Here is a 24,948-nt window from a genome sequence, read left to right as displayed (position 1 = left end):
AATCGATTCATAGATATAGATTATTAAAAAAATTAAAAATATTGTACAATTTTTTTTTTTATGATTTTTCTAAGAAATACTTATATATACATATATAAATCGAAAGTTCAATCTAATTTAACTTTCAATGACTGTAGTCTAATTTCATTTGTAGAAACCCAACTCAGTATAATACCCTTCCCAATGGCATCAAAGGCATTAGGATACTTGGATTATCGTTGTTAATCACATTGAATTTACCCCTTCGTATAAGGCTTCACCCATATTATAAAATTTACAACCTATTATACTTGTAAAGCTGGCAATTTTCAACGATATCAACGATAGATATTTTATTTTACGATAGAAACGGAATAGAAGAGGCAATTTCTTCCTAAGACTTACACTTTATCCTATTTCATATTTGGAGTTATTAGTTATTACAGAAAATAATAGAAAAAAAAGGAATAAGGATCTTCTAAGAACAATAACTTTGAATTTCGAGATTCGACCAAACATCATTTTTCTCTTAATTAAAAATATTGATAGATCAAAAGATTAGTATCATCAAATTAATCTAAACTATTTGTTTTATCGGTATATAAAGAAACAGTATTTCACAAAAATCAACATTTTCTTACGATCAATTAATTTTGTCAGAAATCGAGCAAGTTTCTATGACAATACTGCTGAAAGAAGAAATGGAACGTGGTATAACGATGCACAATTACGGGTTTGTAGATTCCTTAGTTCGAAGTTGCCGGACCATGAGATGAGACTGGAGACTACCTTTTCTTCAACACATCTAAAGCACAATGGCCTTTGAAGATGAAACTCATTAGTCGCTCCTTCAAATCATCTTATGACTTCTTTTAATATGACGTCATTTTTATATTTTTAATCATAAAAACAAAGTACTTACATTGTTCGTCAATCAGACAGCGAATAGCTTTTATTCATTTCTTTTTTCTTATTTTCTTTTTTTCTCTTTTTAATATTTGTACTTTGAAAAGATATATTTCTTCGTCTGTTTGTTACGTATATACGTAAGTCGATCAATCGTCAACAAAATTCATTGTCTTTAAATGACCATTCCCTTCATCTTATTCACCCTCCCGATAAACATTCGGCAATATTGGTTCAGGCCTGTTACATCAACCTTGTGTCGAGTTAGCTATATCCACGGATTGACACGCTCATAGAGAGGGAGTCTGGATGAAAAGTACAACTTCAACCGCAAGTCACATTGGTGACACGTTGTTGTAAGACTAAGTGGTTGTCAATCAAAACATAAGTCACTAACCAATGTTATTTCAACTGTCAAAAATTAACGAATGTTCGTGTATTTTAGAGATAACTATATCTCCATTAAAAAAAAAAAAAGAAAAAACAAAATATTTTTAACAACAACAAACAAAATTCGTGATAAATACATGTAACTACTGAAATCGTTGGCATGAAATATAATTCTAGTTTTTTTATATGTGAGTTTTTTTATATGAAGTACAGATTTTATCGAAGTAGATATAATATAGGAAGTTCTTAAAATAAACGACATGAAACTTTCATGGTGAATTTTTTATCCAAAGCAGATAAATACATACATATGTACATACGTATCGCTGACTCGTTGTTATCAGGCTCAAGAAGTTATAAATCAAGCTTATCCGATCTCAATAGAATTTTGCATATGCAAGCACGATCACTTTTACGATAGAAGAGACGTTGAATTTAAGCGTCCGCCAAGCGTGTATTAAAGTATGCTCGATAAAAAGTTCAACACAAATCCCATCACGCACACATGACATTATCTCGTATTTCTTTTGAGAACAACGGGTCTGCATATAAGATCGTAATACCTATCGTGATCTATTCTGCTCATATAGAGTTTTATTATCTTGAATATTACTCCATATATAGATAGACCAAGACTATCGTTTATTTTTTCTTTTTTATTTTTTATGAAAACTTAGCTGTCATAATAGGCTCTATGTAACTTTAAAGTTTTATATATGTGTTTTATGTATTTTTTAAGTTTTATATCATTTTATCTGCACGAACTTAATTGTTACCTCATATATAGTTTTAAATACTCTTTAACTACATGTTATACTTAATATAATATAATAATAATATGATTTTTGTTTATATTATATAATTTTTGTGTAGGCACAAAGAAAACTGTTAATTCTTGGCTTAATTCTTGTTCACACACTTAGGAACTTCAGTTTTGATAAAAAAGAGAAAATTTTTCGTATTAATTAGAATCCAAATTTATATTTTATTATAAAGTTTGAATAATAAAGTTTTTTGTATCTACGCAAAAGTAAAATTTTAAAAAGTTGTATAGGAAAAAGTTAAAAAATATTAGCTATATTTAAATGACAAAGAACAAAGAAAAAATTCATATTAAATTCTTTAATACGATATCGTTACGCTCTAACAAAGGCGCAATCCTTTTAAATATATAGAGAATAATGTAGAAAAGCATTTTGCAAAGCGCGATAAAAATTGTGAAAGCTTGCGACATTGAAAACTCCATTTTGCGTAGGCAGAGTTCATCAAACTTTCTAAATTAGCCACAGTCGCGAATGATTTTTTTTTTTATTCTTTTTAACCGTAACCACGACCACCACCACGAGTCGAGTTGAAGACTTGCGAGGCAGCCGCGCATGCAAGAAAAGCATGAAAGAAAAAGCCGCGAAAAAAGAACAAATTATACAGGGCGTTGTGTATAAAGAAAAGTGTTTCTTTACGTAACCAGCCAACCTGTAACGAAAGTCTGTGTAATACTTGATACCAAAAGTTGAAACAGTTTTAAAAATAACTATTTAAATTGCTATATATCGGTTCTAATTGAAACAGTTATGAGAATTGAAAAAATATTATAACTGTTATAATATATATCGATTCTCGCTGATATTAGCTTCGATTTTGGTTCTTTAGAATTAAATATCGGTTCTATATTTTTTTATTTTTTGGGAAAGTCAAATAGGTATTTGCTAAAACCCTTTTGTTAGTCCTCAGGGTTTCTCAAGTTCCCCAGATAAAATGTATCCGCATGTGAATAATGTGGCCGATGACTTCTTTAACAATAAATTTTTTTACTTTGATCTGTGTCAAAAACGCCGACGACAGTATAAATGGCTAATTATATAATAACAATTAATAAATTCACATTTTTCGTTCATATTGATTTCATAATAGAATTTCATACGTATTAACAGTTTTACAATATCAATAAGATAATTAATAAGAACCAAAATAAATTCCGATATAAAAAAATATGTATTATACATATATATTAAGTTATCGTACTCGAATCGATAAAGAATCGAAACTGAAACTGATATAAATTAGTATTGATATATCTATAACAGTTATGACATTATTTTGGTTCTCGTAAATGTTTCACCGAAATCAATATGATAATTGTTTTCAATCTTTATTTGATACTCTATTATAAGAATGTTATTTAATAATTTACATATTCGAAACACGAGTATAACAATCGAAATTTTGATCAATTATCAAAATAATCGAAACCGAAGTCAAGAATATTCAAATTTTCATGCGAATATCGATTTAATTCAAAGTTATCCGATTTTTATCCAATTAATACTAGTATATTCGTTGACCTATTAATTAAATAATAATGTTAAATCATGTTACCTAATACGAAGAAAATTAAAAAGGAAAAAAAATTAAAGTTAAGATTTATCGTTAAGCTTTAGACGTTTACTCTGCTAGAACCAAACTGTGATTTACTCATCAAATAAAACAAAATGAACAAAATATAGAAGAAACAAAAATGCAGATTTATTTATGCATTTATTTGAATATTTTCCAATAAATGTAAGAATTATATATAAAATATTGAAAATTCTTATATTACTTATTGGTCAATATATTATTTAAAAAATATAAATACAAAATAGAAATGTTAAATTCGGACTTGTTCGAATGAAAATCAGGAAAAAAACAATTTTTCTAAATTTCTAAAATCCCTTGATAGAGAAAACGAAGGGGATGTAAATATATCGAGAATGCATGCACGTGAAACCCCGACATGTAGTCCGTGAAATCACTGAAAAATTGCCGTAGCAAGCGTTTAATCCGAGCTTTAGAGAGAATCTAGGGATGAGAAGAAAGGGGAAGGGAATGACGATAAAGGTCCCTGGATCGACATTCTAAAACTCGCGAATGGAATGTTATCATCCATCTCATTCTCTTTCCCTTCTTTGGATCGATGGAAGCCGTTCGATATAGTCTGAAACAGTCATGTGCGATAGCCATAAAATCCTTAACCGTGATCGTACCCTATGCATTGAATCCGTGAATTCAACGGTGCGTATAGAACTCTAGAGGCGCGATAAATGACTGGAATAAATGTGTTCGTCGTATTTTAAGAAATCTACAAGATAAAAGTTGCTTCAGAGAAAATACCTACTTCTTCTGGTTGGATCGACTAGAAATTTCTTTTTCTGTTTCTCCTAGTCCTTTTAAAGCAATCGATTTTAGTTCGACGGTTCATGATAAGTGCAATAGTTGAAAAATCGAAAAGAAAAAAGATATCGCCGGAGAGAAGGTACTATTCTTTTATTCGACGAGACGAATGTCGAATAGAATCGATAGAATTCAATGGAGTTAAGTCTTACTTGAATTTACTAACTTTCGGGACTTTGAATGCATAAAAAATTTTCCTTTTGTATGTCTTTGGTCCAAGATTTGATAGGTCTGACTTATAGAGGGATGATACTACTTGTAAGTAAGATGAGACTACAAATCTACAGGGTCGGTAACTTCATAATAAAATTAAATGGTCAATCATGAATATTACATATACTTTGATAAATAGTATTTACAATATATACTTTAAATAATCAATTGAATTGTTATCAAATAAATCGAAATTCTCTACAATGAAGAAATTAAAGTAAACAAGTATAGTAATGCATACAAACAAGTATGTATGGAATTGATCTTAGTATTCGAATTTTTATGAAAATTTCTTTACATGTATGTACTACAAATAATTATCGAGATAATTCTTGAAAAAGAATATCCTTCGACTGCAAAACGCAACATTTCAAAATAAAACTTTCTCATAAAACACTTGGTCCCCTTGCATTAATAGTAGCGTATCCCATCAAAGGAAATTGCGCTTATATGGTCGAGTAACGTAGACTCTTCTCTTCATCCCCCCTCTTTCTCTCTTTCTCTCTCTCTCTCTCTCTCTCTCTCTCTCTCTCTCTCTCTCGTTCTTTTTCGTACAAGCAGCACGTAGGACTGTTAAGAACAATAGTATATCATTGTCACGCACTTGGCATGATCCTTCCCCTTCGGAAACGTAGGAAGATACATCCGACGAAAGGAACATCGGGTGTTGCAATCAAAAATTACGAGGATGAGTAGGAAACAAGTAAAAGAGGAAAAGAGTGAGTGAGTATGAGTGAGAGAGAGAGAGAGAGAGAGAGAGAGAGAGAGAGAGAGAGAGAGAGAGAGAGAGAGAGAGAGAGAGAGAGAGAGAAAGAAAGAAAGAAAGAATGAGGAAATTGTCTCTGACACGGTCTCCCTTTTCAAAAGTCGATAAAAGCTATGCTCCCTCTTGGCACGACTCGAGTTAAGAAGAATCTTTCTACCCTCGGTAATACAACTGCGAATTCGCGAGGTCGCTTTGATGTCTCCGTTTTCTTTGCGGAACCATCTACGTTTTCGTCTTCTTTTGCAACATAAGATCGGCCAACGATCGATATGACAACGCATATATATTCGATATGCTTAAAAACTACAAGGTAAAGGTATATTGTTCTGATAAAACGATCCTTGAAAAAAAAAGAGTATCGTATTTGAAAAGTTGGAGATATGTATTTACTTAGAGATTACTTTGATCTTACGGGGGAAGGGAAAGGAAAATCACGAGATTGTGCTGATATATCTGTGAAAAGAGAAAAAAATTATTTTATAAAAAGATTTGTATTTAGAAATACATATTAATATTTTTATCAAATTAATCATTGAACTCGCATTCTTTGTAATCGAGTCGAATCCAACGATATCGCTTGTATCACAATTCTTTTCTTTTATTCAGGATATCCTTTATCTACACGATCGAGGATGTAGCTAGCGAAAAGAGCATGAAGATAAGAGTGGTAAAAAGCGTCACATCTCGCGTTTGAAATGCTACGAGAATTCGAGTTATATGTGTATCGCACCCTTTAGTGTCGTTGCTTCTTTCTTCTTTTTTTTACCCGGGCGTGAAAGAAAAAAAAGGAAAAAGAAGAAAAAAAAAGCAAGTCAAAAGGAGAAAAAGAGAGAAGAAAATGGAACATGTAAAGGTAAAATAAACGCTCGAAAAATGTGCGAGAGAGCCAGGTGGAAGTTGCTTCGGTCATTGTCGTGTGCACAACTCGTAAGAGAGATTAAAAACTCGTGCACTTTTGAAGCATTTTTTTCTTCGTTGAACAACGACGAAGAGAACGATGGCATACGATGACAGGCATATCAGTACATTGACAGCCTTACCTTTGTAAAATGTTTTAACGACAGAACGTTTTAATACGAGGTCGCAATAACATTCTCAGAGTTTTTTTTATACTACTCGTTCTTTTTCTTTTCATTTTTTTTTTTCTTTTTTTCATCGCACAAACAGACAAGATATCCGTTTTCCTTAGACTTTTCTTAAAATGAGACTATTTCCACGAACAAAAATTTCGTTTTACCTCATGTTTTTTGTCCCCATACTTTTTCTCCCGGGTTCAAGATCATTCTACTTTTTTCTCTCTACGTGCGTCACCTTAGCGACGTACCCACAGCTGTTCGCAATCGATCGCCATTTTTTCAAAGTTTTTTCCATTCCATAAACCAAAGCTAAGCTGATTTAATGGCTGCATTTTCTATAATTTTACTTCTCATCATATCATTGATATGTAAATATATTAACGACAGATTTTTCTGGAAGATTTCAAAACAATTAACTTTTTCTATTTATTTTCATTATTTCTTTTCAATATTCGAAATAAATTGCAAGGTAAGTAAATCGTGAGAAGTTTTTTAAATGCTTCAGCTGTCTAATGAACGAGACTATTTGTGACTTTCGAAAGCTTTTCGCTGGAGAAATCTATGAATAGTAACGATGTAGCAAGTGAGTAGAAAGAAAAAGTAACTCATGGTATTACGATCTTGCGTAAAGAGAGAGTAAACATGTGTAGGAGTTCGTTTAGCATTGTAAGAACGCATGAAAGAACGAACTACCACCATTGCTGGATCCAAACTGTATGAATTGTTTAACGACAGATATTTCTCCGCTTTCTTGGTCCAAGGAATCTATTCTACTTGCTCTTTCTCAGATAGTCATGTAGATCTTTCTTTTAGGTATTTTTGTACAGAAAAGAGAGGAAAAGAGAGGAAGAGAAAAAACGAGAGAGAGAGAGAGAGAGAGAGAGAGAAAAAGACTTCTAAGATTTACATGTATTATACCTAATATTTCTTTCTGTTTATCGTCTACATAAGTTTTTTTGCGAAGTTTTGCTTATGTTCGATCAATACAGGATTTTTCTACTTATACAATATTATATCTATAGTATCATTATTATTACTGTTATTTTATGTTATTACTAATTATCGTTGTTGTTATATATTGGATTAATCAATGAATAATATCGAAATTTTCTCAGTATTTTATATCTAAATAAATAATAATATAATTTACTACTTTATTGAAAATTTCAACATTAATTAATTACCAATCCAATATTATCATTATCATTATTATTATTTTATTAATTTTTTTTTATTATTATACTTAAACAGATGGTTATAAAATGAAAATATATCAATTTACTTATTGTATAAATAGATAGATATAACATTTCTCTATCTCGTCACTAATTTTATCTAATTAACATGTAAATTAATGGCTATATTACGAGGTATGAATTGAAAACGAATTAAAGCAGCATCTTTAGAAAAGATTCGATGAAGGTAACCTACGTTTTCACGGTTAACGTTTATGTGTATATACATTAGGGAGTTTCTCATTGTAAAATTCTCAGCGGGACTCGTGAAACGGAGGTACGACGTTTATTTCGAATTTCTCTAGATCGCACGTAGACCGCAGGGAAACGTGGATCGTGTATTTGCTTCTCTCTCTCTCTCTCTGTCTTTCTCTCTCTCTCTCTCTCTCTCTCTCTCTCTCTCTCTATCTCTCTCTTTCTCTCTTTCTCTATCTGTCTCCTTCGGTTCGTTCCTATCACATTGGCGTGGCGTTTGCTAACTCGTTTCACCAAACCCTCGTCGGTTCTTTCCCCCTTCGTCACGAACGAATTCCATATGTTGAAAATCGTATTTCATATATACCAGAATCAGTAGGGTTCTATATTTTCAAAATACGCTGCGATTCTAATCACGTATATTTGCGTACATACCTGCGTATATGCTGAAAGAGAAAGAAATCTTTCGGGTAGGATCGTTGTGTTGGATGCGTTCGTTTGTTCGAAATTCGATTTCGGTGTGGCACTGTAATTAAATTTTGTGAATGTACGGATGCGTGAAGACATAGAAATGAATCCGATCCAATGGAAGGTCCATCGAGTCTCATGTCTCTCTCTCTCTCTCTCTCTCTCTCTCTCTCTCTCTCTCTCTCTCTCTCTCTCTCTCTCTCTCTCTCTCTCTCTCTCTCTCTCTCTCTCTCTCTCTCATACACACACTCTTTTTTTACTATCTATCTATATATCTTCTATCCCACTGAGTTAATCGAATAATTGGATGATGAAGCACGATGGTAAGAAGCTTTTTCGTATTAAATATTCGATTTTTTATTTTGCTTATCGTTACAATTATGCAACATAATTATTATATAATCTTTTATTACTATTATACTCTTATTCCTTATAATAGCAACGAGAAAGAAAAAAGAAAAAGAAAAACATCGTCTATTATACCAACGGTCTTCGACGGTTGAAATAATAGCGTAATTTCTATGAAAAACGAAGCTCGTTTGCTGGCTGAAATAAAAATCGGATACCTAACACGGCGAGCTTTGATAAATCGAAGTCACGTGCTCGAGACGAGAAAGTCGATTATCTCGAGACAAATGTGTTACCTATGGAAGTGTGTAGGTAGGGTATAAAGGGGGAGGGGAATTAATGATGGTCGTCATTTTCCCATGCCGCACCCTTCAGAAATTCGATGTCGGTGCATGAAAATATAGTACATATATATTTTTTTCTCTCTGGTTCTCTTAAGTGCATTTTCATGGGGTTAATTAGAGTTACACCTATTGGTTAAGTGCTTGAAAATTAACGTCGATATCGAAGGGAAATATAACTCAGTGGTAATGAGAAACGATCGTTTTCAATTATTCGAACCATTAGTGTGCTCTAACGTCGATATTAATTAGCCTGCAAGTGAAGTTCACGAGCTTCGTATCATTAAAAGGCATTCGATACAAACATGAAGGAATGGAGGAAAGAAAGATATATTTCGTTTGAGCGAACCACATTCAGGGAATTCTCCCTAGCTAGTGGTAAGTCGTGATAGCAGTCGTGACGATGGCACCCTTTAGGCTATATCCATCTTCTCTTTCATCCGAGCGAAAGAAATGGTCGAAGAAGAAGAGGGTGAATTAAGTAGGATCGGAATCGAGAAAGGAAAGGCAAACGGTCAGAAGTCTGGCCAAGATCCTATCTATCTAGAATCAACCATCTCTTGTAGATATAATTATCTGTATCACGTGTCTGGATAATGCATTCGTCGAAATAAAAAAAAAAATCTACTTTTTAGTATCGCAAATTTAAATGCGTCTCAGTATAGTGAAATTATAACACGATTAATTTCCAATTAATCGTTAAATTAACACGATTAATGTCCAATTGTAAATTTCAATGCTGAAAGTCGATTGGATGTTCGTTAAATCAAGTTAATAACAATCTCCAAGATATTTCATTTCACGCTTAATCGCTTCCGTAATTTCTTCTTTCTCTTTTCTTTTTCTACGTTTCCCCCATGGTTTTTGCATCAAGAAAGAGGATCGTCGGAAGATATTTGTTCAGGATACGGATAAACACATTGCTAAGGCCGATCAATAATCGGTGGCGACTGTGCAAATATTTAGTTTCACATTATGCACCCTCAAGGCCGAAAAACGCGAGTCTCTCACGTTACTTAGTATCCGCACACTTACAAACAGAAACATGGACTAAAAGAAAAATTGAAGAGAAGAGAAAAAGACAGAAAGAAATAGAAAGAAAAAAAGAAAGAAAGAAATAGGGGGAGAGAGTTTAAACATAATTTACCTGATAAAAAATCATTGCAAAATCGTAGATGTTATTTACTTATCTTCTTTACAATTGATAGAGCTTCTTTAATCAAAATAGTTTATTGTCTTTTCTATCAGTGGGATAACAATGTCTCCCCGAAATTGTCAAATAAAATCACTGTGACTTAAAATACATTAATGTATGATTTTACGTTACGTAATAATATATCATTACTATGACTTTTATCGCTTCTAAATACATTTTCTTCGAAGTAGAACCATCGACATCTGTACTATCGTTGCAAAGTCATCCCGATAAGAAATAATTTATGAACTTAGGTAGCAGACGTCGTTCTATAACATATTTAAAAGCCGTTAATTTACGATACTACTAACTTGGAAGATAGTTGGAAAATACTAAAACGGAAAAGAATTAGATAAGGTCGACTAGAGAGATAGAAGAGGACATTTGGGTAGACATTTATCTCCATTAGATTACCATTTAATTCACTTCTCTTTTTGATCTAACAGTAAGATTACAAGATTTCGTATATTTTATGTCCTTTTTTTTCGTAAATACAATGAGATTGGTGTAAATTATTTTTCTGAAATTAATATTTGTTTCTACCTTGCAAGTGAATATTCTTTTTGAAATAACTATTAAAAAAAATAATATTTTGTTCTAGGAAAAAATGTGGAGCTCGGTCACAGCAGCTGGCACGGAAAATGGACCTGCACCACCTTCGAGAAGTAAACACAGTGCGGCGTTACTTGCAGGACACGTATATCTCCTTGGAGGTCGAAATGGAAATTTACCACTCAAAGATCTTTGGCGGTATAGTCTCGGTAAATAAATAAATAAAATTTCGTTAAACTTTTATACAAAGTTTAAATATTTCATCAATATTAAAATGTGTTCAAAATGGAGAACAAAAGAATAGATAACGTAATAACATTAATCGTAAAACGTATTAAAATGAAAATTTATTCTTAATATTTAGTAATTTGTATATTAATGTATGTTTATTAATAAAACATAGATTCTTTAAAATTATGTTATAAAACGGTATAAATTTCATGAGGTGAGATATTTACAAGAGTTTGAAAAATTCTATAATTATGAAGGGTGCCGATGGGTCGATGTTTCGAAGTACTCTCCGTTACAATACGCGAGCACCGTATCTGACCAACAAACCCCATCTTCTCATTCCATGACGACGAGGGGTGCGCGATGGAATTTGAACGGGGTTCAGTCTGATCAATAATGCGCCATTATTAAAGCCCACGTATATCAAGTAAATCTGCCGCCGATACTCCACAATTACGGCTGTTTCCACGGAGATCAGACATAGGTGAATTAATTGCACCCTCACGCAATAATCAGCGGTCGGTGTTCGTGACATCGAGTTTCTCGTTTCTATGCATCGTATGCGTTATCTGTTCTCTCTTCTCTCAGTCGACATTTAAATTTATTCCATTTCCAGATTTATTCGATTTCTTTGCGTCATTATAATCAACAAGTAGATATATGCATATGTAAATATATATGGAAAAATATACCAATTATATAGTATAATTACAAATACGTCGTATATAAATTTGTTTATTTACATATTTTACTATTTACTCAAACATATTTAGAAATTTTTCTAACTAATTTACACATTCTGATGACTCCTGTTAAATTCACAGCACAAAAACGTGCTATTCTTTATGAAAGTTATAATCTTTGGAAAGTTCAAAGTTCTGCTAGGCTTGGATAAAGCACGAGCCACCAGTTATCGGACCACCAGAGCTCTAAATGTATTCCCGGCGGGTCCATTCGGTCAATATTGGTAGCTAGATAGAGTGTGAGGTTGTATGGACTATACACAGCACGCACACAGTTACACTAAATTTCAAGCTCAGTGGAACGTTGATGCGCTTGACTCTGAAGCAGGTAGTACAAGGAGATTTTATATGGCATGTCCATTAGATGAGTGTTTCCGTATTTTGTAAGATTTTTCTATTTACGTAAATATTTATTAATACGGAAGCGAGACAAATATTGCAAATGAGAGCAAGATAAAAATATGCTGAAGGAGAGGCTCAAGATCAAATACACATGAACGCATTCATTGTAATTCTAATAAAAAGTTCAATGTAAATCCCGGAAAAAAATGTCAACGTTTCAAATAAATAGAAAAAATGTATTTTCACTTGTTGAGATGTTTTTTTTTATATTAAAAATAGTTGCTTAGTAATTTAATTTATTATAATAAAAAACAGTAACTTAGGGAGCTTTCTCTGGTGATCGATTCACAAAATTCTCTCTTACTTGTGAATATGGATGCAAAGTGAGTTAACGTTTACATCATTACCAAAGTCAATGCAATGTAAGGTTTTGAAGGGAACAAATACGTTTTAGGCGAACGTGGACGAACGAATAACTCTCTGTTAATCAGAAGGGGATTGTTCGACTGCAGGGTTTGGGTGAATATTAAAGCAGCATCAAAAGAATTGGACCATGGCAGTTCGTCTCTCGAGGCCAAGTTATATTAACGGGGTTGCGTCAAGCAACGAACGTTTTTTCCATCCCTTCGCCTAGCACATTTTAAAAGCATAGCGTTGTAGATACACTCGATCGTGTAAAAATATTGTGATAACTCCGAGAACCACGAGAGTGCTTCATCCATGGAACGTTTTTGTTTCACCCTCACCTTTGCAAGGGTAGAAAAGTTGAAAGGGGTTGGTTGGTGGCGACCAATACCAGGGACAAACGTCCCTTGTAACATGGATTTCGATCTAACTATTCACTGTAGTCTCTTCTTTCTCATGGCTGTCGGTTAAATGTGTGTGTATGTACGTGTGTGTGTGTGTGTGTGTGTGTGTGTGTGTGTGTGTGTGTGTGTGTGTGTGTGTGTGTGTTATATATATAGTACGTAGGTATCTAGCTAAGATATATACATATCAAGATGGAAATTATAAAGTATGATGAATCTGCAATCTTAGCACTTTCGCCTTGATTCATCTCGATCTCTTTTTTCGAGAGGAATATCAATCGACCGTGATGTCTTTGATCTGGAGTACGTATTCTTACTTAACTTTAAGCACATACTTTTCTAGAAAATTCAAGAACTTTGAAATCAGATATAAAACAGCAAATTGATTAATTAGAAAATGTCTAATATTTAATGTACAATTTATATTAATAAGTTTTCAAATCTTTTCTAGTTAGTTTTCAAAAAAGAAAGGGAAGAAAGAAAGAAAAAAAGAGATCGAACATTTTATGATTATACATATATAATTTCATAGGAAAAATAATCAAATTTATTCATCGTTTTAGCATAAAAGAATCATTTTCCAAGTAAGACAAGGTATTGTTCTATAACCAACTAGATACGACACGTGTACGTAATCAATGTCGGGCATCTCTAGTGGCATTCTACGAGAACCGCATACACTTCAGAAAGCACGTTATGGCTCTTACGTAAATTTTCTAGGCTTTGTTCTCGGGCACGTTTCATAAAATAGCTGAGTTTTTCTACTTTTCGATGAAAATGAAAAAAAAGTCATCGCTGCCAAACTAAGCAATACGATGCGGTGCCAGATGTGTCAATCGTGACAAAGACAAGAGTTCTTTTACTCTCTGGCGACTATTAAATTCATCGGATTATAGTAACTTTTTTTATTTGGTGACGTAATAAACGAAGAAAGTTCAAGCACGAGATATATTCCTTTTGGTAGTATTTATATATTTTTCTTATTTTTTTATTCTTTAGAATAAGATTCAAATGAAATATATCACTCTAAATATCCGTAAACATTAAGTTTAATGTTTCTTTTCTAAATCTCTTTGGTATCTCTCTTCTATATATTTCGTCATTTTTTCCTTGCTTGTTCATCCCCCTACTTATATATAAAGCCTCGGGACACAAACAACCCTCTCCTTGCAGTCTCTCTCACTTTCTCTCTTTCTTCAGTCATATGGGAGTGCTCACTATGGTGAGAATTTATTTCAGAGTACCAGATTGCAAGGGCGGATAAGGATGTGATTTAAGACCGAAAAAGGATTTAGTTGTGAATTTCAAAGATTTCGAAAAAGAGAAGATTGTTTCTATTCTTCTTGAAACACCAAAAATATTTGCTTTTCTTCTCTCTCTCTCTCTCTCTCTCTCTTTCTCTCTCTCTCTCTCTCTCTCTCTCTCTTCTCTCTCTCTCTCTCTTTTTCATTCTCCCTAGAAATATTTTTTTAATGTCTTTTGGTATTCTTTGTTCTAAAAAATTAGGTCAATGGAATACATACAAAGATATTTAATGTTTTGCGGTGAAAGTAAAAAATTAAAGTTCTTGTCACAAAATAAATATGTACTTTACAGAGCTGGAAAGAAGTCTCACGGGATGGCACAAGGGCAAAGTGAATATTCTGGACGTCCATCCTATCCGCACCTTTGACACTTCCGTAATCCCTATTATTCGGCTCTTACAATACTCTCTGACATAGTAATAGAATTCTCGTTTTTAGAGTTTATACTGAAAGCAAAGAGAAGAAAGAATATTGTTTCATTGTGTCAATGATCTGGGACTACGCCAATGGTTTAATGTTCAATTCATTGCTCGCTCTATCTCATTCGTTCTCGATACATCTTATTCATTGTATACGTCACTATTGTCACTCGATCTAATTAATATGCGTGACCGTCTCCGCAAATAGCACGATAGGCTCGAAAACACGTGTGAGAGGAGGCGTTTCTTTCTATTCTGACCAATTATTCAACTCGCATTCCTTCCGTTCATCTTTTTGCATAGTAACTTTTTAAATATTAAATATTGACTTATTTTTCTTTTTTTCTTTTTTTCTATTTATATTATACATATTTTTTACATAGTTACAATAATATAATTTTGACTTCAAAACGTGTAAATATAAAATGTTGGAAGGAACGGTTAAAACAAACGAATTAATTTTTCGTTTTACTTATTTTATTTTGCAGCTGAAAGCAAGTGGGAAGAATTACATCCTGGGGGAGAAAGGCCGCCGGCTCTTCAAGAACACAGTGCGGTAGCATACAAGGACTGCCTTTACGTATTCGGTGGAGAACTAGGCTTTTCCGCGGGCACGGAAACACCACTTTGGGTTTACAATGTCAAGGTAAAACGTAATCCACGGCATAGTTTGATGTGCTCATATTTGACCACATCAAACTTTCAAGAAAAATGTATCATAAATTCAATGTTACGATAAACAAATTTTTTTCAATTAAATTAAAAAATTTTCTGTGTAAACGAAACGAAAAATGTCATTTTTTCCGAATGCAATTACAGGATCAAACAAAAAAATCTTCGAAGAATTTGAAACAATTTAGAATATATCTATATATGTGTTTAGATGAATTTAATTTTGCGTAGTTAAAAGACGCATTGCGGTTTGTGTGCCACAAAATTTTATTTATTTAATGTTTCTCTTTCTTTTTACTAATGAACTTTTTAAGAGAATTCAAGATAATTTTCCTCTTTATAGTGTGTGATATTCTTGAAAAGTATTTATATAATTTTCTGATAAATAATTTAAATTGTATTACTAAGAAAAAAGATTTTTCTTACTCTAGATTCTCTTTAAATTACGATTATTGAGATATATTCCAAACTTCTTTAAACTTCAGAAATTTAATTACATAATAACGATTAAGAGCTATTAAGAAAGTTTTTATAATTCCAATTAAGTTAGACAAAATTCCGAAACCTTTCATATTAAAAGTTTAAAAAACTATGCTTTATCATACTTTTAACCGTGAATTTGAATCATCGATGATCAAATAACTAATCTCGTTAAATTAAATACGAAATTGCATTTGATAGTCGAGTCTGCTTGTATCGAAATCGTTACTAAGATTTAGTCGTGAAGGTTTCGTACGATCCGATTTAACGAGTCTACAGTAGCCTGGAGGAAGCTCTCTCGACAATTTCAACTATCCGAGGGAGGGATCCAGTACCCTTGATCCGGTAAACGAGACGAAGGGTAATATTGAGTAACCATGCTAGAATTGATTGATAATATCACGCCTCGATACATTTTTCTCGTCGATATAGCATCTTTAAACTTTGTTAATCTTTTTTTGTTAACTTTGTTAATCTTTTTTTTTCTTTATCAATCAAATAAAATAATAATTTATCATATAGCTACAACTAAAAATATGATATAAATAAAATATAATAAAATCCATAAAATAATATAATAATCAAGTAAAAAATTATTATGAAATACATAATTTTCAATAGAAAAAGAAAATATTATAATGAAAAAAATAATATGATAATCAAGTAATTATTATAAAATAATAATTATAATATATATTATATTAATAATATATATTTCAAATTATTATGAAATATACAGTCGTCAATAATAAAGAAAAAAGAATTTATAACTTAAAAAATAATTTGTAATCATGTAAAAAATTATTTTGAGATATATAGAGATTATATACACGTAACAGATTGATAACGAACATCGTATAATCGGATAAATCTAATCGCTTAGTAAAGTTCTTAAGAGACACGATACGAATTCTCGTTGCCCGTTTCACGTTCTTATTGTTCTCCCTACGGAGTCCTTGACACTCGCACGAAGGGAGCGAACAGAACGTTCTATCTGTCAGAAACTATGTGTATACTAGGAAAGTCGAACCAAACCATCGTTGGCCCAATATGGAGGTCTTGATAGTGCGTCTTCGTTCACCCTGTCTCCCTGTCTCTCTCTCTCTCTCTCCCTCTCTTTCTCTCTTTCTTTCTCTCTCTCTCTCTCTCTATCTCTCTTTTTGTTGTTTCCATCGCAGTCGGATTCACGTCTAGTCCCTTGAAAAGAGAAATATGCTTTTGGGGTGGTTCGCTTTCGTGTAAAACTCGTTGTACTCAATGACGTTCCTATTGATTTAGCGGTTTCTCAAGGGTGCGCGACACTTCCCCCTTTTCTCCTCTTCTCCTGTATTTTTTCGTGCATCATCATCATCCCTCTTTTCGTTCGTTCATTCGTTCATCGAACAACCCTCGTTCCTCTTTCCTCCTCTTTTTCGCAACGAGCAAGGATCGTTAAAGAAGAGTTTTCTCTGCTGGTGTATATATACGAGACTCAACCGTGCGAATCGTTGTTATCAAGGGAAATGGAAAAAATAGAGAGAAGAAGGGAGAATGAAAGAAAAAAGAGAGAGAGAAAGAGAGACGGTGTAAAACCAAAGCTTTTGTTCTTATGATGGGATTGAAAAATAAAATAACACGAGTACGATCGGCTTTCTAATAATTATTATATTTGAAAATACTTGACAGATATATTGTGATGTCAAGCAAGTGTCAAGAATATTTCAGTGAAAATATAACAATGACTGTTAAGTATCCTTAGGATATTTATGAGATATTTAGGGATTTATATAACATAGATAGAGAAAATATTCGGGAAAACGTCTAGCATTTTTCCCAATGTCACATTGTTGACGTTTTCTAATGTATTACGTAATAGTCCGCATAACTTAAAGGCCGATATGCAAATATCCACATTCTTTGCATATTTGAGATCTACGTTGAAGTGGTTGAATTATGTGCGCATATCGGTGAGGGAATATTATCGTCATTATTGATAGAAGCATTTCAAATGAAAGATAGCATGATGAAGAGGAGACTATCAAAATGATCATCATCGACTGGGTTAATCATTGAGATACATTGTCACTTAGATGGGTTTTAACTTTTCGCAGACTACTTTCATAATGAGACCTTTTTATAAACAGGAAGTAATAACATGCAGCATCTCGAAGCGTCCCTATCAAGAAGAGAAGTTATTTGTCACTGTCAGGACCAACATAGTCTGGCTTAGCATCATTTCTAAATCCTTCTTTTAACGTTGCAGAATTCCTAGTGAATAGAAAACACATCGATATATTATGAGTAATCGATCACCCCAAGGAGAGTAACGTCAGGTTCAAATGAGTAGTCCTGACGGGCGTTGACGTAGTATACAAACGAACAGAGATGTCAGATGGTAGTGACATTTTCTGCCTTTAAAAAGCTCGACACGTCGTTCAAGTTGTCGCGAAAAGCCACAAATTTTCTAAGAAAGTTTGAAAAACTTATGAAAGATAACGGACGAGAGCACCTTTTTTTATTCTTCATTAAACTTATTATTGGTTAGTTTGATTTACATGAAACCGAAGAGCGTATCGATCCGACTAATAGCTTTCAATCATGTCTAGAATGAACGTGATTCAATGCGAGGTAATCGGATTCTTTGATTACTCTTTTTATTACTGGTTAAATACTATTATAATTTAGATACGAACGATCGTAAACCGTACCTTAAATCAATTTGATTTTTCATTATATATGTAAAGTACTAACATATATACATAAATTCGACTATAGATACGATTTCATTCAAAAACACCGTTCAAGATTTTTTTCATATCTCCATTTTTATCTACCAAAAACATCCAATTCTTTAAATAATGTTTATTAAATTAATTTGATTAGGAAATTATAATTTTTCTAAATAGAAAAATATTATACCATGTTATCGGTGATAAATGTTTTTAAATTGATTCAAACGTTAAATATCTCTATTTAAAAACAAGTAACTTTCAAAATAAACGACACATATATAGTTCTATGGATCAAAATTAATCATGAAGTACTATCAACGGCAATAAAAACAAGTTTGCCATGAGATAAGTAATATCAATTGATTTCTTGGATGGGAAGAGTGATCCCACTTACGAGATGCGGTTATAATTTCATCCAATATTTAATACCTTCTCGTCTTTCCCTCAGCATTTCTGATTCGTGAAGTGCGATTTGAACCGTGGGTAATTTTTGGCAACAGCTGGTATCAACAGCTCTTTCTTCCGTTTCGTACCTTTGAGAGTTGAGATTGTAAGAAGTAATTAAAAATTGATAAGCCTCAGAGAACCCTATATACGTTTTATTTACAAAGTTTAGTTCGTTGTGGTTCTTGCAGAATAATCATAAATAAAAGAGAAATTCTCCCTGGTCTTATTTTTAGATGAATTAAGTATTTAGCAAATGATGAAAAAAAGTAAATAATATAAAAATTTTTTAATAAAATAGAACTACTTTTTATGAAGCATACGCGTTAACTAATCACATACGTATCGATGGATGAAAAAAAGAAATAAAAATAATTCTTACGCAACATACACATGACCATATACACATTGATTAGTTAACTACTTGACTTATATATATATATGCTTGATCTTAAACTTATTCTGTATAAAGTAACATAAGATTGCATTTTTTCTAAAACATCTTCAAAACGTTTTACAAACACACACACAGACAAGAATTGAAGTATCTTGCAAATGGAAATATTCCATGGTTCTTTCTCGCGAATATTCCTGGCGAATATATTAGATCGTTCGCGTGTTGTATGAAAGGAATTGGAGACGCTATATTCTAGGGGTGGGTTTCACGAGGGTACACAAGATAGGGCGGGGATAAATGAGCTAGTGGCACTTTTCCCTCGTCAACGAACGACCACACAGTTATCTCTTTTCACTCGATGCGTTCACAGACTCCGCTCTTTTGTTTCATCACTATACTCCATTTTTCTTCGCCCGGCCAGCCGCTTTTTTTATATATCGGTGTTGCTATTGATTAAGAAAGCTCATTGAGAAAGACAAAAGGCATCGTCATTAAAAATGCAGAGCACAGAGAAAGAAACGTCCTTGTCAGCACGTAAAACACAATATTTATATTATCTGTTTCGTGTCAATTTTTTTTTTTTTTTGACGATATATGCTTTAACATATTTTTGAGATATTATTTACTCTTTATTATTTACAAGAAAATCTACACTGTCGTATTAAAGCCTCGTACAGTGAACAAGACCGGCAAGAGCACATTACATCGAATGGATAAGCATCGAGCTAACTCGTGTGCATGCAGTCGTATGATGCACACGTTTCATAAGAAATGTATAGCTTGTCTCCTATTGGTTTTAACGTGATATCCGCTTTGGAACATAAAAACCGCCTTGGATCATAAAAACCGCCTTGGATCATAAAAACCGCCTTGGATCAGATAGATAAAAATTTTAAGAACATCTGAACATCTCGCATTTGTAAAGTTTTTATCTTGTTTAACAAATTTCTCATGATAATAAATCTGATGATTTTCTTTTTAAATATATATGCTTTATCTTCTCTTCTAAATATACTATATATTTCGTATTATCCAAGTTGCTATGGTAATCTACGACTCGTGCTTTTAATTATTGAAACATAGTCAGGGACGGAAATATTTCTTTCACGGCTCCTCTTTCTCGTTGTATTATTGAAATACGTATTACGAACGTGCCAGACAAACCCAATCGGCTAAACCAAGAGGGGTCTTTTTGTACCCACGAGTCATTCCCTTTTTTCACTTTCTCTTTGCCCTGCGTTAAAACGTACTGTCGTTTGCAATGGATCAGAGAAACGATATATACATATGTATATTCTTAACAGTAGAACGTACATACATATGATTTATCCGCTCTGTCGCCTTCGAGTATAACATTAACCAAATTTTATTTATATACACATTATGTGTTTAACGAGAAAAAATCAAGATATATTATGGAGATTACAAGGAACGAATATAAAAGATGGTAGAAAATTATTAAAAAAATTATTTAACATCAAATTTACAGATGCTCAATTTCTTAATCGTTTTCGTTATCGACTCTGGATGCTCGAGAACACGAGGAAAGTGGCTATACCGACCTATCAACTTTAGGCACGTACTTTGAGTTACGTAATTACTTTCAGCACCCCCTAGTATATACTACACAGCCTATGTACCCTCCTCCCTTATGGTTCCCTTTCCTCTCCTCATCTTTCCGTCCTTTCTCTCTCTCTCTCTCTCTCTCTCTCTCTCTCTCTCTCTCCTTCTCTCTTCAACACACGCATAACCGTTTCAACGTACTTCCTCGTTCTTGCTACGCTGGTCCATACCGACTGACTGGGGTTAAAAGACCCGTGATTGCCACTAGACATCAAAAGAACTACCTACATCCGTTTTCTTCCAAAAGAGCGGAAGTAAGAGAGGGGATGAACATAAAGTAAGGAGAGATAGAGTAAAATCCCTAAAGGCAATCGTCATTTTACAAGGTATTCCTAGAAATCAAAAAACATCCTCGAGTTAAGGAGATCAAAATATAAGAAAAAAGAATTTTCCATATCGTTCTTGAAATATTCGATTTAAATGAAAAAGCTCACGATATCTTTGTCAACTTTATTCAAACTTCCTACCGCTATTCCTCTCTCTCTCTCTCTCTCTCTCTCTCTCTCTCTCTCTTTTCCTTTCTCTCTCTCTCTCTTCCTTTCTCTCTCCCTTCCTTTCTCTCTTTCTCTCTCCTCTAATCAAATCATTTTATCTTCTTTTGAGTAGTAAAGAACAACTTTTCCAGGGAATAGTACTTTCTTCTCAGGTTTTAAATCTTGTTAGGATCATCTCGATCTTATAATTTTATCGAAATTTCTTGTCTTTGAAAAGAAGATAAAAAAAAAAGAGAAGAGAAACTACAAATAATTTTACGATTTTTATTCTCGTCGTCAACTGTTTAAAGGTGTTCTTTGACGCGTTTGTGATACGCAAATAGCTTAGAGAAAAGTATTGTACATACATTAACGATTTCTACGCTCTATTTAGTACGGCTACGGTCGTTTATTCCAAAGTCTGGTTTCCTTCGTTCGCCGAGAAATAGAATTGTTGATGCGCTTGAAGAACACAAGTTTACCACGCATGCCCGAATTTTCTAGGAGAATGAACGGCCAAGAATTTTACAACGTCTTCTCTCGTCTATTGGTTTTAATGTACATGGATGCATATGTATATCTATCTAAATTTAGACCAAGTAAAAGGAAGGCTTCTTTTTTTTCTCTCTGTAGAAAATGGAGCATAATGCATGTCCTACTTACTCAGGGAATAGTGAATAAAAAAAAAAAAAAAATGAATAATAACGTTTTAAGATAAAAATTCATAAATTTCTTTGAGTGACGATTTCTTTATTTATTTCTTTCTTTTCTTTTCTTTTCTTTTTTTTTTTTCTTTCTTTTAATGACGTACATATGTATACAATAAAACTTCTAGTGGCAGAGACCTTGTGGACCTTGCGCGAATTCCTTCATTCGCATTCTTCTTGTGAAATAAAATGCAAAAGACTAACTTGTTTTCGCATCGTGACCACGAACGAGCTTACATATTCATGGAAGCTCCGTGTCGTTTCTATGGAAACTATTCTCGACATTCTTTGGTGCCTATGCTCTTTAACGAATGTTTCTTAAATTCGAATGTATATATATATATATATATATATATATATATGTGTGTGTGTGTGTGTGTGTATGCGTAAATATACGGGTAAAAATTTAATGGTGACTCTGAAAAGACCATGTATCCTTCCTTTCACAATTTATGTTTTACATGCATAGTGTAAAGCTTTTCGTAACGAGCTGTAATGATGTCTTACGTGTATTTCTTTAAAAAAGAGAGAGGATGATACGCGAAATAAAAAAAGAAAAATCGTGAACAATGGTATTATGGACGTTCTTTTGTATTTATCATAATAAAAATAATAATCCTTTTGTCAAAAAATATTCGCTAAATTTCTTTTTGAAAACAGAACAATTGGTATGACAAGTTATGAAAAAATACTGTTTTATAGTTCGCAGGATTTTTTCCATATACGAGTAGGGACAGAAAAAATGTCAATAATTACGTATAGTATTGTACAACTCTCTTCTAAAGTAGCTCGCACAGTATTACAAAAATAAGCCCAGACGCAATTCAGACAGCGGAGCTTCATTCATTCCACTTTCATAATCCGAGGGCATTTGAAGAGTTCCCTACCGGTTTACGTAAAGAGAGTAGGGAAAAAAATTACACATCCTCGATTTTTAATAAACGAATTTCTACAAAAATTCCGATAATAAAAAGCATAGATGTTTCGCTCTGTTAATTCTGACAATTTTGATCTCTATACTTTCAAAAGATTTCTATTATACATAGGTCAAGGACATTCGATGGAAATACTTTTTATTAGTTTTAATAGCTCGTCAGAAAATTTCTTCATTTTTATATTTTTATTTGTATTTTTACCAAATTTATCGTTTTGACGTTTAATTTTCGATTTCACTTTTTAAATAATTGAAAAACATTATTTTTATGTTAAAATAATCGTATGATTTTCTCAATTGCAATTCGTTTATTAATTTTCAGACGAATACGTGGAGGAAGGTCAGAGCTCAACGAGGTTGCGCGGTTCCTAGAGGTCGAAGAGGTCATACGGCCTTGGTCCATCGAGGTCAAATGCTCATCTATGGAGGTTATCAAGATTTACGTGGTAGCTCTCCTGAATTATGGGCTTTCCATTTCGGTGAGGCTTTTTTACAAACTATGTATAGAAAATTAAAGTATATAAAATAAAGTAATATTAATTTCTTTTCAAATTTATAGAAACAGAATCGTGGCATCTATTATCATCTAGCGAAAGTGGTCCAGCTGCGAGACACAAACACTCAGCCGTTTTACATGGAGATACTATGTATATTTACGGTGGTATGACGGATTTACAAGAGAGAAGCGATTGCTGGCGATGGGACGTTAATACCGCTTCCTGGTTCATGCTGAAGAATAAACCTGGACCAGGTCCACTTCATGGTCATGCTGCTTGCAGACTCCCAAGTTGCATGTTGATCTTTGGTGGAGAGAGCGGTGGTCTCGCTACCAATGAATTATGGAGGTTTCATTTCGGTAAAGACGTGAAATAATTTAGATAGATACATATATATGTATATATGCAGTCTGAATATATGCAAACTTCTCGATCATTATTACAGGTACGGAAACTTGGGAGAAACTATCTGTACCAGGACCGAAACCTCAACCCAGAGCAGAGAGTGTTGCCCTGGCAGTATCCGAGCTGTTGATTCGTGGTACCAGTAGCGATAATCCTAAGCCAAGATTAAAAAATCAAAGGACGAGATTGTGTAGTAATAGAATATCACCGAATGAAGCACCTACGAGGCCTAGTTTTCTTAAAGAAATCTCGAAATTGTCGCAGATCAATCTGTCAAGGTTGAGTCATCCAACCAAGTGTAGTTATTCTGTACTCAGTGGACAGGACGATAATGAAGAAAGTCCTCAAGAGGTAATCTTTTTGATTATTTTTATTTTGTTATTTAAATCACTTGTTACATATGTATAATGTATATATAATTGTTTACTTTGTATCGAGCAAGTACATCGAGCAGTAAATGTGCATTAATATGTGTTGCAACACAAGAACGTAGGCTAAATGAGTGAACTGAGCCTGTACGCAGGCGAACACGTATTATCCGTTTCAGCAAGTGGACGTAGAAGCCGTAGAACCTTCGATGGGGATGGTAAAGTCTCGAAGTGCCAATACCTTAGCTCGTAGAAGACAAAAGCCGCCGGAAACGACGACAAAAGCAACCGAAACTAGCAATAGTAATAATAATACTGGCAGTGGCATGACCAGAGATCCTATTTCGGTGCCAAATTTTCGAGCTTTAACGTTACCAACGCCAGTGCTAACACCTGTTGAGGCAGCTAGATTAGTTTTCGTTGATCCAGACGAGTTGAGCGATAGCGAGGAGAAAAAAGAACCACCTACCTCGAGACTGATCGAAGTTCAGGAAGAAAGGAGGTTCGTACAGTTT

General features: G+C 33.3%; 1 protein-coding gene across 15 annotated transcripts in view; it reads left to right on the top strand.

Moving 5' to 3' along the window:
- LOC124957811 (host cell factor 2-like) overlaps positions 1 to 24,948 on the top strand; it is a 38,630-nt gene that overhangs the window by 8,879 nt on the left and 4,803 nt on the right. For 8 of the 15 annotated variants that reach the window (XM_047515288.1, XM_047515230.1, XM_047515202.1 and 5 more), the window contains 6 exons: positions 10,924 to 11,083; positions 15,211 to 15,368; positions 23,486 to 23,642; positions 23,723 to 24,019; positions 24,106 to 24,416; positions 24,589 to 24,935. In XM_047515288.1, the coding sequence (XP_047371244.1) occupies positions 10,930 to 11,083; positions 15,211 to 15,368; positions 23,486 to 23,642; positions 23,723 to 24,019; positions 24,106 to 24,416; positions 24,589 to 24,935 (1,424 nt within the window). In that variant the 5' untranslated portion in view covers positions 10,924 to 10,929. Of the gene's footprint in view, positions 1 to 7,801; positions 8,762 to 8,828; positions 9,506 to 9,550; positions 10,768 to 10,923; positions 11,084 to 15,210; positions 15,369 to 21,925; positions 22,521 to 23,485; positions 23,643 to 23,722; positions 24,020 to 24,105; positions 24,417 to 24,588; positions 24,936 to 24,948 lie in introns of those variants that run through there. The other 7 variants (XM_047515248.1, XM_047515187.1, XM_047515258.1 and 4 more) reach the window with 7 other exon arrangements.

Source organism: Vespa velutina, chromosome 1, assembly GCF_912470025.1.
Source record: "Vespa velutina chromosome 1, iVesVel2.1, whole genome shotgun sequence".
Taxonomy (NCBI): domain Eukaryota; kingdom Metazoa; phylum Arthropoda; class Insecta; order Hymenoptera; family Vespidae; genus Vespa; species Vespa velutina.
The sequence above is the reverse complement of the archived record's forward strand: the minus strand, read 5'-3'. Positions and strand labels throughout refer to the sequence as shown.